The sequence below is a fragment of the Akebia trifoliata genome, chromosome 8 (assembly GCF_017979445.1).
Source record: "Akebia trifoliata isolate Shusen 1 chromosome 8, ASM1797944v1, whole genome shotgun sequence".
In the NCBI taxonomy this organism is placed as follows: domain Eukaryota; kingdom Viridiplantae; phylum Streptophyta; class Magnoliopsida; order Ranunculales; family Lardizabalaceae; genus Akebia; species Akebia trifoliata.
The window spans coordinates 51,534,774-51,550,631 of record NC_141382.1 but is presented as its reverse complement, the minus strand read 5'-3'; the positions used below and the strand labels follow the sequence as shown (position 1 = coordinate 51,550,631).

Here is a 15,858-nt window from a genome sequence, read left to right as displayed (position 1 = left end):
CTAAGAGATGGAAGAGCAAGTTGTTTTAGTGGAATCCACAATGCAGAGGTTCCCATTCCCACTCCCACGCAAGAAGACCTATTAATCTGAAGAGTGAAATTCAAAACAAATATTCGCATTGGTGATGTCAGCCTATCAGTATGAAAACCTTTTTTTTCTTTTGTTCTCCAAGAGTGAATTATTTCGAATCTGAAGTTCACGTATTTTTGTACTTTTTCCTTTTTCTTTGAGAAATATAGAAAATTTATGCACAAACATTCTTCAATAAAGTAAAATTCAAGCAAAACCAATTGAATTACCAGAAATGGGTTTTCTAAATTTGAGGATTTGATCCAACAAAGCACTGATTAGCATCATTGAAAAAATTGAGGAGATGGGAACAGCAAGATATCATCTGTTTGAAAATATCAAGGGTATCTAACATATTTACCAAAACATAAAAATTTGGGGTTGGGGTTGGAAGGGAAGGGACGACACTATTAGAGGGGTCTCATCAATTCAAAATATTGATCAAAATGTAGAGAATCAAAATATTGATCAAAATGTAGAGAGATGTCTAAAGTCCAAAAAAGTTGGACTATGTTACACTAGGGGTACCTAAAATAATCATTAAATCATACAAGGGTGTTTAAATCACTCCAAAAAACCAAACAACATTTGGTGGGAGGGGCAAAACTTAGAAAGCCTGGAAGGAGTGGGGGCAACCCTTTTAAAACAGAGGGACATTTCACATATTGACCAAAATGTCGAGGGAAGTGTACAAAGTTCAATCTTAATGGTCATCATCTGAAAAGTTTTTTCGACAGAGTCGATAAACTAAAACTTATAAGAAAGTCAATGCTACAACAACATCTATGCATACATACATATATACATACAAACATATAAATAAAAAGAAACATATGATCATGTTATCCTCAAGTAACCAAGTCATTCCAAAACAATTAATGCATGCAATGGTGACTAATTTTCCCACTGACTTGGTCATTATCATCATCATCGATTTTTTCAATAGTTCGATCAAATTCTCTGTTCTAAAACAATCAATGCATGCAATGATGACTAATTTTCTCATTGGCTTGGCTATTATCATTATCACCGATTTCCCCAACAACTTGGTCAAATGCTATTCCAAAACAATCAATGCATGCAATAATGACTAATTTTCCCATCGGCTTGACCATAACCATCATCACTGATTTTCCCAACAATTTCAAAATAATGTCACCGATTTTCCCAACAATCCAATCAAACACTCTGTTTCAAAACATGAAACCTTTATCGAGAGTCTTTAAGGTCTTTCACTCAAGGACTTAAGTTATAACTTGCTTAATTCATCATTTCAAAGCGTGTCCATGATGATTATGCAATTTCATATTCATCTTTTAAAAGAACATTCCATGCAGTTTCAACATAAACATTATCACAATAACCAAAAATTTATCACGAAAATCTACCAGACATTCATATATCATTTTATTCATCAATAAGCATATAACAATGCTATATACTTAATTTTTATTTATTACACATATATGAATAGATGTATCGTGAGAACCTATTTTTATCATTGTTGGAATTTACTAATGAAATCTAATTTTTTCTTCTCCGTTTTACGCCTTCTCGATTTTCTACACCAAATAGTTATATAGATAAAAATTACATGACTACTAATAGTGTCCAAACTATCCTAATAGAATTTTTAGCATCTCTCTCATCTCAAGGATTAAAAAAAAAAAAAAATACAAATTCAAATACAAAAAAAGATTAAAATGATAGTCTTGCATTGCAAGTTGACTTTTCTAAATATAAAATTTTATTTAAATTTTTCTGATATTTTTTCTGTAAAGAGGACTTATAGATCTTTCTAACGATGTATAGATAATTGAAAATAAATAAGTAACGAGTTCTCGATAGATTTTAAAAGTTAACCCCACAAATTTATCTCAAGTGACAAGAATCATAGATTATTTAAAATGATGTTTTTATTTTTATTTTTTTACAATAAAAGAATAGATTTTTTATTTAAAACTACAATGTATAAAAATCTACGACTATTAGGAAGATCTAGAAATTCCCTACCTTAAATTTATGTAAAAAAATATCAAAAGAACATAGAAAATTAGGTTGGGTCAAAGGTTTTGTATTAGATGTGGTCGAAAACATTATTTCTTTCATTCTCTTCGAAGCTTGTGATGTACTGAGCAATTTTCTTTTCTACACTGAAGCCTAACGAGTCTTCTAAGTAAATGAAAACCTAGGTTGAAGATAGATAGAGGTTAGGATTTTATTTTAGAAGAAGAGAACGTGAAAAATAGAGGATTAATTCTAAGTAACGGTCATTATTCAATTTGTTTTGTTTTAATTAAAAAGTTTATATTCCAAATTTCGATTTTCGCAATCTTATAATCTATTTCGATTAATTTTTTGACACGGATTTAATAATGCAATCGATTTTATAAATTTCAACTTAAAAAAAAAAAGTCTTTTATTTGTTGAGCTACGATTTTTGGAGATATATATTTAAAAATCTGGGGCATTACAGTAGGTAACTATCGAATCTATTTAGTATATTCGATAGGTATCTACAGAATTTACTAAAATAAGTTCGGTCTGAACTTGCTGAACAGAATTATTAAAAAATTTGAGTTCTTCAATTTAAAATTATCGTTTTAAAATTTTAATAACGATTTTCCATCATCCTTGATGATTAAATGTAAAAAGTAAAAGAAATAAGATAATTTGAAAAAAATATATAAACTCTATTAATTCAACCTCTCACAAAATTCAAAAGCAGATGAATATAAAGAAGAATAAAAAGAAGAGGAAGGAAGAAGAAGAAGAAAAAAAAAAGAGTGGGTTTTGTGCTTTTGATTGGTAGGAAGTGGTGAGTGCAATAAGCCAAAATGAAGGGATAAAATGATAAATTTTATCTTTTTATTTTTATAAAAATCACTTAACTCGGTTCATTGAGCCATTTCCTAGTGCGCAAGTAGACCTGCTCTTCCTCTTTTTCTTATTATTAATATTTTTTTTTTATCACGAGTCAGTACGAATAGTTGAGTTTACGACGCAAATTGATTTTCTTTTAAAAGATCACGTTGACGTTAAGGATTTTTCTAGCCTCAACAAACTATTGAGACCCTCTCTCAACATAACCTTTAAGGATTTTAACAAAAAGCAGATTCCCTAGAGATCATTTCCTAGGGATACAAATAGTCTAGAGATACAATTTTCCTGGGAATCCTTAACATCCTAGCGGTTACGTTAGATGGATAGCCTCAACCCCTGGATTGAGGCTAGCACTTTCCGATTTTTTTAAACTCCAACGAAGAACACAAGACTTTAAAAGACTCTTTATTCAACGGCTTTGCAGTTGCTGCTTCTCACAAAGAACCCAAAATGTCCAACAACAAAGATACCCTCATCAATGGAAATTCGATTGGGAAAGAGAAGAAGCAGAGATTTAGAGATCTAATTAAGGTAAAAACAGACTCACTCAATCAATATATGCTGTCTCTCATCTTTAAACTCATATTTTAATATTGGAAATTTTGGGTTTTTGTTTCAGTAAATAAATATTTATTTTATAATTCCTTTGATAATTGTAGGGTGTTGTTAAGGCAATTCGGATCAGCCGTACTAAACATCCTAATAGACTAGCATCTTGTGAATTTCTTCACCTCTTTGGCGAACCAGAAGTTTTGGAAGGAAAGTAAGTCATTTTTTTTTTCATTTTAAAATTTCATTTATGCGTTTAGCAAGCAAGATGAGGGATGCTTACTTTTAGAAACACTATTTGATTCCTATAACTTGAGTTCATTTTGATATTGTTAAATTGTTTTTCATGCGCATTCTTTTCTTACTGTACAGCTACAATGCTTCATGCCAAATGATTCTAGACAAAAAAGAATTGACAGGTTATCAGGTAATTTCAACATTTCCACAAAAATTAGTAAGCTTGTTGATGCTACTCAAGGTGTTTCACTAGATATTTTTGTAGAATGGAGAAAATGTGGGAGTCGTTGAATCGAAGTAACTCGAATCCTATCCATCGGCACAAACTATAGTTTGTCCGTGCCTATTGGGTATCCTCTTTGGGGTTAAGGGGACAAAATAAGATAGACAATAAAGTTAAAGGGGTATTATTGGAAAATGAGTAGTAGAGGAAAAACATTAAAGTTGGAGGGGTATTTTTGAAAAGGGAGGTAGAAGAGGAAAGTCAAAATTGGAAGTGCATTGTTGCAAAGAAAGAGAAGAGGAAAGACAATAAAATTAAAATTTGTCCTCAAAGATTCGTGGCAAGGTTAAATCCCAACCCCTCTTTATGTAAGGGATAAAGAGAGTGGGGTTCACCATTGTTTTTTGTTAAGTAGATATAGATATATTAACTCTAACATAAAGTGAAATTAAACATATACCCATATTACTAATAATTTATTCTCCTAACAATTTTAAATCATTCTTGAAGATGTTTTCCGTCAAGTGGTCTAATGTGGCATGCCTGTTAGGAATTCATAATTGAACAATTTTCTAAATGTTTTTCCCTGTTAGAAATGCTTTATCCTTGTGTCTAAGCTCGATGATTAGTCTATGATGCATCTTGCCACTTGCTTAACAGATGGGCAAAACAAAGGTATTTCTGAGAGCTGGTCAGACAGTTAAGTTGGATGCGAGAAGAGCAGAGGTATTGGGCAAGACTGCTAGAGCTACTGAAAGATAAATTCTTACAAATATTTCTTGAAAGGAGTTCAACTCATACATGATAATATGAGAAATATGAACTTGTAATCATTTGTGACAATATTTTCAGGACGCAAGAGAAACTGGAGCCCTTAAAGAAGCAAAGGAGAAATTAGAAAAGCGTGTGGAGGAACATACATGGAATTTGCAGCTTGAGAAACGATTAAGGGTAATAGATATTCTATGTTAGTCTTTCATTCTTGAAATTTTTTAGTCAATTGTTGTCCGGGAGGCGAGATAAATCACGTTGGACTTACATTTGTAATTATATTTACTTCTTAAATGCAGATTGACTTGGAGGAGACAAAATCCCTAGAAATCAGTAAGTTACAAGATGCTTTGCATGCAATGCAATCACAATTTGAAGAAGTAAACTCCAGGGTTATTAAGGAACAAGAGGCAGCTCGGAGAGCTATTGAAGAAGCACCACCAGTCATTAAAAATACCCCTGTTTTAATTCAAGATACAGAGAAGGTTGATTCATCAATTGTTGAGGTTGTTGATAGCTTAAAGGTAGACTCACCAAACTTGAATAGTTGTGTGATATAATATGGTCGTATTCTCTCTCTCACCTCCTGAAGCTTCTATATTAGAGATATAGTCAACACGATACACAGAAAACAATGAAATAGATAAAAGATATACTTCGTTGTAGAATCATTTAGAAGTACACAGATGTTGCTTACTAATACTTGGGCCAATGGAGAGTAGTGTCTGCTCTCAAGCTAATGTTGGATAGGAAATTATGTCCAATAGATGAACATTTTTGTGTGGCTGAAAATGGTCCTTGCAAGTAATGGTATGTGACCATTAAATATGGTAGAAATAATCTGAACTCACTTTGGCTAGTTATGATAGTATTATCAAAATATAGCGTTTCTTTATCCTTGAAATGTTTATACCTATATTTTGCATTAAATCTTTGAGGTTAGCTCTTGAAAACTTGTTGGTGGGATTCCATAGAACTTTTACAGTATGGGGAATCCTCCAGTAGAATGTGAAGGGTTCCAAAGGAAATTATTCATATTATATCTTATTAAAAATTGAAGTTGTGAAAGCACTTTCATGACAATAAGAGTAAACACAACAAATAATAGCGTTACAATGCAAGTAAATAAACATATTAATGAATATATGTTGGTTATGAGGGACATGATCGCTAGTATTTTCCAATCCTTCATATCAACTTGTTGGTATTTAGAATATGAATGGAGGCCTTTAGTGAAAATAAAGGGATAGGCTATTTTCTGAAGTTGAGATATATTTCTATGATACATTCCTGATGAGAAACCATCCAACATAGTTACAATCACGTACTTAATAACCAATTACTGGCCATTTCAACTACTAGTAAAGCTTTAGCCTCATGGCTAAGGAAAACCATTATTCAAGTACCTATGGCATAATATATTACATGATTTCTTGAATATTCACATTTATGTTCATGAAGTTTTCATCTTTGAATTGATAGAAGACTCCACCATTGACTGCATCATATTGTTTTTGACCATCTGATAAATTCTTAGGATTTGAATCTTGTTGCATCTTACCCATGTGAGCCTGACACTGAGGAAAAGCCACAAAAATCGCTTAATGAGAAGCAGGTATACATGGAACACTTGGAATTTGTTTTGCAACATATCCTTAATAACATGCTCTCTACACACACTGTCCATTTTATATTTAAATTCCAAACTTTTGAGGGTGCATTTCATTTTAGTAATCTATTTCTTGCAATCTGGTTTTTTTGTACATGAAAACCAGGCGTTTCTTATAAAGAACATTTCACAAGACCTGGGATTCTCTGAGGGCAGACCCATTGCTGCTTGTGTCATATACAGATGCCTTCTTCACTGGAGGTCATTTGTAGTTGACAAAACTAATGTTTTTGACCATATCCTGCAGACATTTGGCTCAGCTATAGAGGTATCTCACAATTTTAACATTTGTATCCTACTTGGTAAATTACGATAACAATCATTAGATTCATCATTCTTTGAATGTCTAGGAAATTTTCTTATTTAATGCCATTGACTTTTCCACTAAACTAATGTTTCCATTGGTTTAAGATTACTTTATGATTGTATTATAATTGCATTGTGCCATTTTACTGATATTTTCTATTTATGCCTCATTGAAGGACAAAGATGATAATAATGTACTATCTTGTTGGTTATCTCATTCGTCCACATTATTGTGGCTCCTCCTACAGACATTGACAGCAACTGGCAATGCTAGCTTGACACAACCAAGGTGTAGATCAACATCACCATGCAAGTGTCGAGATTTTTTATTTTTTTATGGACCACTCATTGCCATATAGCATTATTCTGTCGTTGACCTTTTTTATATATATATTATTTTGCTATCTTTGAAGTTTTCTTCAGGGACTTCGAGCATCTCCACGAAGGGTTGGATACTCATTTCTTAGTTTTCGGACGTTTAATGGTCTGGATGACTTCCAAGTTGAAGCCAAGCTTCCAGCTTTACTATTTAAACAACAACTCACAACCTGCGTTGAGAAGATATATGGAATGATAAGAGACAATATGAAGAAACAGATCTCTCCGTTGCTTGGATTGTGCATTCGGGTAATTGTTACATCACTTGATTATACACTTATTTGTAATAAAGTTATTTTTTCATCCCTTCCTTCAGATATTTATAGGACTTTCGTCCTTAAGAAAACAAAAGATCCACCTTAAAAAATAAAAAAATGAAAACATTAGTTTTTTCATTTGTGAATTGTCAGCAAGAAATTAGAATAAACAAGGATAAGTAGCTCACAATCAAATTTAGTCATTGATATGCTGCTTGTCTCTGAAGACCTTATTGTCGTCTTTATTGTTGGCAATGGTTGGAGATATCGGTGGGGGCACACATCAGCTGTCTTGAGAACTGGTATATCATGTAATATGAATGTACTGGGTCTGGCACAAATTGTACAAGGTGAAATCTTCTAGTTGATTTTTTTAAAGAACAAATTAATTTCCATCCAGATTCACCTCAGCGATTGACCCTTGACCGTAGATCGTTACCAAGAGAGGACCGGGCAGTTGATATCGAAATTCAAGATTCAAAATTCCCGGCTTTCCTTCGCCAATCAAGCGCGGAACGTACTACTGATTGATTCCAGACCAGTTTGACCGGGGAATACATTCTATATAATAGAACGGGAAGCAAGCAAAGTGAATTCCAATGATTCGAGATCTGGATAGCATTGGACCTAAAGCGACGATGCTTGTTCATTGAAGAAATACTATTTTATATGAGATTTTTCCTTATTCAAAATCAATTCTATATGAACATTAAACCTTGTACTGTTTATACATAATTGATAGAACGCATATATATATCTCAAAAAATCTACAGCATGATAATCCTACTATCAAGGTTATTAGGAAGCATACCTTGTGCTATTGAAATCGACCAATCAAGCAAAGAGAAAACCTGTAAAACTATGTCCAATACTCCTTGTGAATCAGATGGATTCACATTCTTGAATACTAGACTCACCTTCTACTCTCTCTCTCTCTCTCTCTCTCTCTCTCTCTCTCTCTTTTATATATATGCTTCGGTTCTGTAATTGATGAGGAGTACTTCATCTCTAGCACAAAGGCCTTTAGAGTGATTTTTTACTTCTTGTTGTTATCCATAACAGAAGAGCATCCCACTTACATAGATGAGTGGATAGGACCTAGAATACCTTATTTAAAAGGATTCCAATCCATCATGTTTCCTTCTAAAACTCTAATGATGATCTTTCTAAAATTCTAGCCTAATTGGGATTCCTTTATTATTGACTTCTTTTATTTATAGAATCCAATAAAATAAAATACGAAAATGTGGAGGCCAATGGGCCATTCCCAAAAGCGTGGTCTAACATTTAATCAATATATGACATGTATATGAAGTGCTGCATTGTCCAGCTTAAACCCAGATGATGGGGGAAGGTAGATGATTCCTTAACATGTTTGATAGGTCATGTTGATGTGTTCTGTGATTTATGTAACTTTCCTTTATGATGCAGGCTCCTAGAACATCCCCCGCAAAGGTAGTCAAAGGATCTCATTCACAAGCAAATGTTGTGGCTCAACGAGCTTCGGTTCCTTATTGGCAAAGCATCGTGAAAATCCTGAACAATTACTTGAGGACATTAAGAGACAATTACGTGAGTACTGAAGTTCTTATTACAGTTACAAAGCAATCATGATGATCCTTTTTAAAGTTCACTCTTTTACACTTTCCTCCTTTACAGGTTGCCCCATTCTTAGTCCGTAAGATGTTCACTCAGATATTCTCGTTCATCAATGTTCAACTATTCAATAGGTGAATTTGTTCAACTCATATTTTTTTGTGATCTAATGCAGGACTTTAGTCAAAAAAAATATTATTACTTCTGTTGCGCTTACATTATTTTCATTTTCCCCAGCATTCTGTTGCGGCGTGAGTGTTGCTCAATCAGCAATGGGGAGTATGTTAAAACAGGGTTAGCTGAGTTAGAACAATGGTGCGTTGATGTAACTGAAGAGGTAGCATGGATAATTCCCTTCTTTAACATTGCTTTCGAGCATTTGTTTTTGAAGATTAAGCATACAATTCAATTGCATGCAGTATGCAGGATCAGCTTGGGATGAGTTGAAGCACATTAGACAGGCAATTGGATTTCTGGTGTGATTCATTTATCTGATGATTTATATCCAATACTTTATTTATTATAACAAATATTACCTTATTAATTCATTTTTTTCTTTTTCTTTGCTTATAATCAGATCATACCCCAGAAGCTGAAAATGGCCTACGAAGAAATAACAGAAATTCATTGTCCAGTGGGTCAACCTTCCTTTTGAACCTCTCCACTCTTACAAAAATATTAACTTATTTTGGTTTCGAAAGATTTTACATTTCTTTTTAAACTTACTTGCTGCTTTCAGGTGCTCAACAGACGACAATTATATAGTCTTGGTATGATGTACCACGATGAAAAATATGGCACTCAAAGTGTATCTGAAGAGGTAAGTATAGTCTGGAATGAGTCTTAAGTTGTACCAACCTTACTGCAATGCCCCTTTTTCAGTATCCAACTTTTTTCTAATCATCGCCTAATATTTCCATGGCTCCCTTTAATTTTTTCAGTTGTTGCATATTTCATTTGTTTCAGAAAAATAACTTGAAACTCCTTTCCTATTCTAGATCCTTACGAGAATGAGAGTTCTGATTGAGAAATGGAACGATAAGGTCAGCGATCCATTCTTATTGGACGATGACTCTAGGTAATTTTCTTTAACAACTCCACATGCTTTAAACTAGAGTTCTTGGCGCCGCATTTTCCGCACACATCTTGTGGACTAATATTGTTTGGTCAATGCAGCATACCATTCTCTGTTGATGATATCTCCAAGTCCATGCCATGGATAGAAATAGGTGATATCAATCCCCCACCCCTGATTTGTGAAAACTCTTTGCTTGTCCTTTTGTTACGACATACATAGTAGTCCCTGCAGGATCTCGGAGACCTGTCCCCAACTCCATTCCGTCTGCCTCCCTAAACCACATTCCACACCTCCCTATTCAACTTCACTGCGACCTGGACATATAATTGCTTCCTCTTTCCCATCTTTATGTGTGTATTAAATCATTATCCCTCTCCCTGCAAGATCAGTGAGTCTAGAACTCGCCCAATGCTCCATGCCTTTTTTTGCTCTTGCTGCCTTCATTTCCTTTGGCAAAATGGGTTATTTGTTTAGATGCTTTATTGGTCCTGATGTGATATTGTGCAACCTAAGATACATGTACCAGGGTCCAGCAAGTTCGTCTTCATTTTGTTGTTTGTCGGGCATTTCATGTAATTGGTGATATGCGCTTCATTTTTACGCAATTATTTGTAGTGCTAAAAATGTTATTTGTTTTACATGTTGAGTGTATCACTTTATCACTATTTTCTCCAAAAAATCTTTTGCAGTGTGGAAGTAATCAGGGTGTTAAATAATAGTAGTTAATATTGAGATCTGAGAGATGGAAGAGCAAGTTGTTTTAGTGGAATCCACAATGTTGAGAGTTTCCCATGCCCACTCAAGGAGACTTAATATCTGAGAGTTGAATTCAAAACAAATATACTAGTCGGTGATGTTAGTCACTCAGTATGAAAAACCTTTTTTTTTTTTTTGGGTTCTCCGGTAGTGAATAAATCCGAGTCTGAAATTCACATATTTTTGTACGACTTCTCTTGTCTTTGAGAAATCTAGAAAAGTTGCAAACAAATTTGCGGAATGGCCATGAAAAATTCTTCTTCAATAAAATACATTTCAAGCAAAACCAATTCAAGTACCAGAAATGGGTTTTCAAAATTTGAGGATTTCTTCCCACGATGCACTAATTATTATCATCTCTATTAAAAAAAATTTCCATGCTACATGGTTTGTACTCATTTTTTGTCAGAGGTATCTCCCCTTAGACTTGGGTCATTAGCTGGATTTTCCATTGGAATTTTCAAGGGTTTTCTATGATGTAGTTCTCCTCCTTTGGCAGCCATGTTTAAGATACAGAAAGGAACATTGCTTATCATTGAATTTTTCATCTATATAATAAAACACAATGGAGGTCCCACTTTGCTATGGTTTTGAGAGTGATAAACGTTCCTTCCAGCTACAAGGGAGTGAGGTATACACTACCTCTACTTTATTCCTTTCCTTCCCACTCCCCGCCCCCCTCCCCGACGTCTTTTTAATGACATTCCTCTAATTTTACAGTACTTTTTCTTTTATCCCCTATTTTCAATAGAGTCATGCTGAAGTAACATTGTGGGGGATTAATGGGAGATATTTCTAACATGGAAGTGTGTAGGAACCTTATATACTTTTGATGAATCTCTCAAGAAAATCTGTTTGGTGAAGTGAAAATTCAGTTGAAATTTTGTAGAATTTTTTGTTAGGGTTTTATATGCTTCGAATTGGAAGGAGGGAAAGGGTACGTCTATTTGATATTAAGAACTAGATGGGTGTATATAGTAAAGGGTCTTGTTAATGTGTGCCCTAAAGGCACACGTTAAAGTGCAATAAATACACTTTGGGAATAAGCATCTAAAGGTATTTTAGTAAAAAATATTAAGGGTAGTTTCATTACAAAATCCCATTTCCAAAGTGTATTTATTTCACTTTAACATGTGCCCTTATACAAAAAGGGTATATTAGTGGTTTGTTCAATACTAAGAACTAGGTAATGCATAGAGTAGAGAGTGCTGATTTTTGAACTTAATTTGACAGGAAAACTCAAAAACTCACTGACATGGCATGGGAAAAGAATTGTAGATTCTATTCCTTGGGATACACAACGGACCTAATCGACCTGTCATCTGCAGTTATGTATCCTGAGGGTATAGTTGTGTATCCTAAGCGAAAGAATCTACGATTCTTTGCACACAACATATCAATGAGTTTTGAGACCGACTCTCAGGTTGAGTTAAAAACTCATTAGTCATAGAGTAAAATATAAAAGGGTATTTGAGTAATTGCACATTTTAAATATTTAATGTTTAAGTGTGCATTGTGAGCAATCTGGTGGGTGCAATTAGTGCGTCCCGACACATTTTGAGTACTTGAATTTTATAGAGTGGTGATAATAAGACAGACTTTGGGTGGAAGAACTTGACGCACATTAACATGAAAACACATAACTTATTAAAAAATAAATAGAGAAAATTTCTCTCATTTGCCCGTTCTCTACCCACATATTTTTTTTAGTATTCAAAATTTAAAAATGATCGTTGGGCCCACATTGATTATCACATTCATAATCCAACAACACAAACATCTAGATTTCATGAAATATTCATATTCAAAAAATAAAAAAAACAAAAACAATTATTTTTTCGAGCTTGATCTATGATGTATAAAACGGATGGCTATCAAGCACCCACATTTTAAAATAAAATTCAAAGTGTGAAAAATAATTATTTTTTATTTTGTTTTAACTTTCATATAATTTTATCTTCTACAATCTCATTTCATCGGATCATGATTTTGAATGTCACATGTTGATCTGATCCAAAAGTTTCTTTTTTTAATCACTATGAGTAGGAGAGAGGATTTTTTTTTTAAGTAAGTTATGTCGTGAAGACGATCATATTATCAGCACTCAGTTTTACAATGCAAATTGATTTTATTTTACGTTAGAAGGCAATGTTAGACTTTGAGGACTTTTCTAGCCTCAAAAAAACTGTTGAGGCTCTCCCTCAACATAACCTTTAGGATTTTAGCAAACAGGCAGGTTTTCTAGATATAAGTTCCTTGAGATACACATTGTTCTACTGATACAATTTTCCTGAGAATCCATAACATCCTAGCGGTTGTGTAGATGGAGAGCCTCAACCCTGGATTGAGGCTAGCATTATTCGACATTTTTAAAAACTCTTACGAAGAGCACGAGTTGAGACTTGAGAGCTCTTTATTCAACGGCTTTGGAATTGTTGCTTTTCTACTTCTCACAAAAACAAAGAAGTCAAAATGTCCAACAACCAAGAGACCTTCTGTCAAATATTGTGTACAGCCATTCTACAGTTGTACTAACGTGTACAGGATTTTCCTCCTATATATAGATTCCTTCCATAGATAGATATCTACATTCCATATTAAGAATTGGGCAGTACAGCTGCAGTACATCATTGTATCCTATATAATCTTTGTATATGATGAAAGTAAATATAATAAGATTTTCCATCTTTTCTCCTCTCTCAGTTTTAGTTGGTATCAGAGCAAACGAGCCTACTGCTCTACCCTCTAAGCAAGCCTATTGTTTGCTCATTATCACGAACCTATTGTTTCGTGTATCATACAATGGTTAACTCCTCAACATCCGATGCTCTAGTTGTTCCGACGGCGATGAACATGATGGTGGCATCAGAACCGATGTCAATTCCTGGTGGAATCAAGTTGAAAGGCCCTAACTTTGATGTCTGGTCGCAATTTGTGACCATGTTCATTGTCGGTAGAGGCAAGAAGGGGTATCTTACCGGTGCCACTCCGCAACCTGATGTAGATGCTGCAACTTATGATAAATGGGTTATGGATGATGCTATTGTTAAAGGATGGCTTATCAATTCTATGGAAACGGATGTAATGATGTTATTCATTCGTCTACCTACTGCAAAAGATGTTTGGGATGCTGTTTCTCGCACTTTCTATGAGGGTGCTGATAAATCAATAATTTATGATTTATCACGTAAAGCTATGGCAACAAAACAGGCCGGAAGGCCGGTATCAACATATTTTTCAGATCTGAAATTTATTTGGCAGGAACTTGATCATCGTAAACCTATTCCTTTTACACAGCCAGAGGTTGTTAAGGTACGAACAGCTGAGATCGAAGAAGAACGTGTTTATTTGTTCCTTGCTGGTCTAGATGATATATATGATTCTATTCGAGGCGAAATTCTTCGCACTGATCCACTTCCTAATACCGAAATCGTTTTCTCAACCTTGCGACGTGAAGAGCAACGTCGGAATACTATGTTGAATCAGGGAGAGACATCGCAAGTTGCTATGGTAGCTAAGAAATTTGTTCCAACTTCCTTTTCTCAACATAGTTCTTCAATGATAGTTGGTGGACGATGTTCCCATTGCGGAAGTAACAAACATCTTGTGGAATCATGTTTTAAGAAAAACGGGTATCCGGAATGGTGGCATGATCATAAAGAACGATTGAAGGCAAGAAGCAAAAGCAAAGTGGCTTTGTGTACCTCGACACCATCCTCTATCTCGACGGCAGATCCGATAGAGACCTCTCACTCCGTGGTAGACCCCACTCTTCTGCAGCAGTCTGGTAATATAGGTAAAGCATTACTTGCTACTAATGCAATAAGGGATCATGGTTGGATTCTTGATTCCGGTGCCACAAATCATATGACTTTCGATGCATCTATTTTACATGATCATTGCTTGCCTAAATGTTCCTCTATCGCCAATGCTAATGGCGTTTCGTATCCCGTAACTGGAGCTGGAAGAGTTGATCTGACTCCATCTTTATCATTGGAACACACCTTGTTGATACCTTCCCTCTCTAATAATTTATTATCTGCACCACAAGTAACGTCACAGTTAAATTGTTTGGTACTAATCTATCCCAATTTCTGTCTTCTTCAGAATATCAGCAGCGGGGAGATAATTGGGCGTGGTACTAAGAGAGAGGGTTTGTACTATGTCGATGATGTTTGTGCAAGTCGTTCACTATCTGCAAAAGGTTCGTCTTGTGTCGAAAAAGATCAAATTTGGTTATGGCATCGACGGTTGGGTCATGTCTCTTTTGGCTATTTAGCGCATATGTTTCCTGTTTTATTTTCAAAATGTAAACCTTCAGATTTCCAATGTGAAACTTGCATTTTGGCAAAAAGTCATCGTGTTCCTTATCCGCCTAGTTCTAGCAAAAAACATGTCCCTTTCTCATTGGTTCATTCAGATGTTTGGGGACCAGCCCCAATTACAACAACGTCAGGTTTTCGATGGTTTGTTATATTTGTTGATGATTGCACCCGCATGACTTGGCTTTATTTACTAAAACATAAGAGTGAAGTAGCGGAACGTTTTCGCAATTTTCACAGTATGATTAAGACACAGTTTCATGCTACCCTACAAGTCTTTCGGTCTGATAATGGTGGCGAATTCGTTAACAAGTATTTGCAAGGGTATTTTAAGGAGCATGGAATTCTTCATGAGACTACCTGTGTTGATACCCCGCAACAAAACGGTGTGGCCGAAAGGAAAAATAGACAAATACTTGAGATTACGCGAGCCAGCTTGATAGGTGCAAATATGAAGCCACATTGGTGGGAAGAAGCCATCACTACTGCTGTTTATCTTCTCAATCGTGTGCCTACAAGTGTTTTGAACTTCCAAACACCATTAGATAAACTTACAGCATATGTGGATATTCCCTCTCACCTTACTATTCATCCTCGTGTTTTTGGCTGTGTAGCATTTGTAAACTTACAAAAACATTTGCGTACTAAGCTCGACCCATGTGCCTTGAAGTGTGTCTTTGTGGGTTATCATCCTTTTCAGAAAGGATACCGTTGTTATCATCCTACTTCCCGCAAATTCTATGTTTTCATGGATGTTATGTTTT

At 34.7% G+C, this 15,858-nt stretch overlaps 1 protein-coding gene across 1 annotated transcript; it reads left to right on the top strand.

Moving 5' to 3' along the window:
• The first annotated feature begins 3,394 nt into the window (after positions 1-3,394).
• On the top strand, positions 3,395-10,647 carry LOC147397674 (myosin-17-like). The gene is made up of 18 exons (XM_086449542.1): positions 3,395-3,483; positions 3,612-3,715; positions 3,874-3,928; positions 4,622-4,687; positions 4,814-4,912; positions 5,032-5,256; positions 6,270-6,347; positions 6,508-6,669; positions 6,884-6,996; positions 7,121-7,334; positions 8,774-8,914; positions 9,002-9,072; positions 9,176-9,275; positions 9,358-9,414; positions 9,516-9,572; positions 9,678-9,758; positions 9,937-10,016; positions 10,115-10,647. Exons 1-18 carry the CDS (start codon positions 3,403-3,405, stop codon positions 10,233-10,235), a joined length of 1,905 nt encoding a protein of 634 aa, XP_086305668.1. The 5' UTR covers positions 3,395-3,402; the 3' UTR covers positions 10,236-10,647.
• The last annotated feature ends 5,211 nt before the right edge of the window (positions 10,648-15,858 follow it).

What these genes read in the sequence shown, in the direction of transcription:
- LOC147397674 (XM_086449542.1), top strand. Translation starts at nt 3,403, where the DNA reads ATGTCCAACAACAAAGATACCCTCATCAATGGAAATTCGATTGGGAAA. An exon ending in GCGTTGATGTAACTGAAGAG is followed by an intron (nt 9,276 to 9,357) that starts GTAGCATGGATA and finishes AATTGCATGCAG; the next exon opens with TATGCAGGATCAGCTTGGGA. An exon ending in CTCAAAGTGTATCTGAAGAG is followed by an intron (nt 9,759 to 9,936) that starts GTAAGTATAGTC and finishes TTCCTATTCTAG; the next exon opens with ATCCTTACGAGAATGAGAGT.